The 3125-nt window shown below is 33.3% G+C and overlaps 1 protein-coding gene across 1 annotated transcript; it reads right to left on the minus strand.

Annotated features, from left to right (window-relative positions):
- Positions 1-392: 392 nt before the first annotated feature.
- On the minus strand, positions 393-2862 carry LOC109216114 (premnaspirodiene oxygenase-like). The gene is made up of 2 exons (XM_019380244.1): positions 1945-2862; positions 393-1250 (listed from the first exon to the last, which is right to left on the minus strand). The coding sequence occupies exons 1-2, from the start codon at positions 2815-2817 to the stop codon at positions 630-632; spliced, it is 1494 nt and encodes a 497-aa protein (XP_019235789.1). The 5' UTR covers positions 2818-2862; the 3' UTR covers positions 393-629.
- Positions 2863-3125: the final 263 nt, after the last annotated feature.

Here is a 3125-nt window from a genome sequence, read left to right on the forward strand (position 1 = left end):
TCACCTCACTATATTCCAAAATGTAAAAACAACAGAAAATTTAACAGCTTGTGTCGGAAACTATCATGATATATTCCCATATGACGAAAGACATATCATAAACAGGGGCGGCTCAAGAGAGAGGCTAGTAAAGCCTTTGCTTTATGCCCCTAAATTTTGGGGCCCCAAAAATATTTTTAGTTGTGGATTATTTTATCTTATTTTCCCTTAGATAATATTGATAAAAAAAATTGTCTATTTTTTAACAATAGAAATATTTTAAAAATGTGAATTAAGATACTCAAATCTTCATATTGGTAAGCCTTTTACAGTAAGATCTAAGGTACGCATTGTAAATACGTTCTAACATCTTATTAACGTGAATTTTCTTATCAATGACATAAAGAACAAAGAAAAGAAACCAATGCAAATATTAATACTATATTTTATAGAATAATTACACTATAGACAAAAGAAAAAACAAAAGGCCCCTTATTAAAAAATTTCTTTAGGCCACGAGTTTTGTTGAGATGTCCTAGATCATAAATAGGTAAGCCGTAAAACACAAGAAGAAGAAAGTACAGTAGTGGGATTCCCAAAGTAAGTCAAAAGCAAGGTTCTTATTTTAAAAAGGTTTGATGCCCTTGACATCACTCTTGACAAGGTTGATAAGGAGTAGCGAACAAGTACAGGTTGCTCTTTCTAGCACAAGATGCTCCAGCCGATTCAGTCAAGTCTAGTTCACATGGATTGATTCCGGTTGGAAGTTTCCAATCAAAGTGATACAACAATTGAGCCAATGGAAAATAAACATTAGCTAAACCAAATGATATCCCAGGGCAACTCCTTCTTCCACTACCAAAGGGAAGATATTCAAAATTATTACCAACAAAATCCATAGAGTTGTGCTCAAATCTGTCAGGTTTAAAGATTTCTGCATCATCCCAGTATTTTGGATCTCTACCAATAGCCCAAACATTAACCATGACTTTTGCTTTCAAAGGAATAGTGTACTCGTTTATGTCTGTTTCTTCCCTACATTCTCTTGGGAGCAAAAGAGGAAATGGAGGATGTAGTCTGAAAGTTTCTTTAATGACCAACTTTAGGTATTTCAAATCCTCGACATCATTTTCATCAAAAGTTTCTTTTCCTCTAAAGGCTTTTCTTACTTCTGTTTGAGCTTTGACCAATACACTTGGATTCTTCATCATTTCCACCATGGCCCAATCAATTGTTACCGATGAAGTTTCTGTTCCCGCAGCAAACATATCCTTCATTTATGAACAAGTAACAATATTAAAGTATCTCTTTCATGTTGTTTATTTTGTACAAACTCTTTGACCAACTTCTATTTAAATGTTCAAATAACTTACTTATACTAGATTTGTTCTCCTACCTTTTTCTTCTTTTTACATTCGAAGGAACTTTTAAGTTTTGAAGGCCAATTTTTTTTTGTATCCTGATATTATTTCGTTATCGTAGATCTGCTACCTTGTGGTGGTTGATATACTCTTTTCATTGTACTTTTCAAATATCTGTAGATTTCATCGTGAATGTAAGATTAGTATTCATATTTGAAAGTTGAAACTAGCTTAACCGACTATCTTAGTACAAAAAAATAATTGTAGAAATTAATTATGCAATTTGAGAACATAAGTTTAAACTTAAATAGTAACACTCCCTCCATTCACTTAATATGAGAGTAGTTGACTGGGGATGGAATGTAACAAAGAAAGCGAAAATTATGAGAACTCGTAATTTTAAACATGCAATGACATTTGTGTGACTTAAAAATGTCACATTAAAGGTAAATTGAGAAGTTTAAAAATTAAATTATTTCTAGAACAGGTGCCCTTTTTTGAAATAAACTAAAGAGGAAAGCACGTCATATGAAATATGGAACACACTGGTTGATAGTAACATTAATAATAGTAAGGGTAGAATTGTGCAGTATATAGTACTTACAAAAATAATGGCTTTAATGTTGTCGTTGGTGATTGGAAATTGAAGGCCTCCCTCTTTCATAAGTCTTAATAGTACATCAATTAAACCTTTACCTCCTAATTCACCAGTTGCAATTTCCTTGCGCTCATTGATGATATTTTCAAGAATGGCATCTATCTTGTGGTGGACATCCATAACTCTAGCCTTCTTTCCACTTAACACATGAAGAAACTTCAGTGATGGGAATATATCAGCTACATCAAACCCTTCCACTAAGGCTGTATTTCTCTTGACTAGTAGTATAAATTCGTCTTGCTCCTTAATTACTTTCCCAAATGCTGATCTACATGTCATAGTACTTGTGAATTGACAAATCCTCTTTGTTACATTAACTTGCTGATCAGTAGATGATCGAAAAAATTCAATCATACGATGAACTTCATCTTGTCTAATCGAGCTAAATGATCGGACATTTTTGGCAGTAAGCAATTCAATCATACAAATCTTACGCATTTGTCTCCAGTAATCGCCATATGGGCAAAAGGCGATATCAGAACAGTTGTAAAAGACAATCTCGGTGGCCAAAAATTTAGGCCTAGATGCAAAAGCAAGGTCATGAGTTTTTAGTACTTCTTTTGCCATCTCTGGAGAAGTAACTACAACTACAGACATTTCCCCTAGCTGAAGGTGCATAAGGGGTCCATGTTTTTTGGCTAAATTTGTTAGGACATGGTGTGGATGTCCACCTAGCATATGAAACATGCTTCCAATTAAAGGTAATTTCCATGGACCAGGAGGCAATCTTTTGGTTTGGCTATTTGATTTCTTCCATTTCCTAAATAAAAAGAGAGAAGATACAAAAAGAAAAATGGAAACCAAGTTGAAAAACTGCATTTTGGCTTGATAGGTTCTGCAAAGTAAGTTGCAAATATATGCGCTTTTATAGGCCTTTTGCTTTCGCAAGAAAATGGGTTTTTCTAGTCAAAATAATATGACAGATAAATGTTTGACCTGACTTAAAGAATACAAAACTAGGTGAGAAATATTAATATTTTAATCGACTAATTATTGGAGATGAGGTTCTTATTAAGCAATGGAAGCATGACAAAGAACATTGTCAATTGTGGCTGCTAGAATTTTTTATTTTAGATAAGAAATCTTCTAGAAAAATTCGTAAAATTAGAGAAACTTCTCTTCTTAGC

This window comes from Nicotiana attenuata, unplaced genomic scaffold (assembly GCF_001879085.1).
Source record: "Nicotiana attenuata strain UT unplaced genomic scaffold, NIATTr2, whole genome shotgun sequence".
NCBI classification, from domain to species: domain Eukaryota; kingdom Viridiplantae; phylum Streptophyta; class Magnoliopsida; order Solanales; family Solanaceae; genus Nicotiana; species Nicotiana attenuata.

Coding starts and splice junctions, on each gene's coding strand:
- LOC109216114 (XM_019380244.1), bottom strand. CDS start 2,817: ATGCAGTTTTTCAACTTGGTTTCCATTTTTCTTTTTGTATCTTCTCTC. Junction 1,251..1,944: donor ACATTAAAGCCATTATTTTT/GTAAGTACTATA, acceptor TCATAAATGAAG/GATATGTTTGCTGCGGGAAC.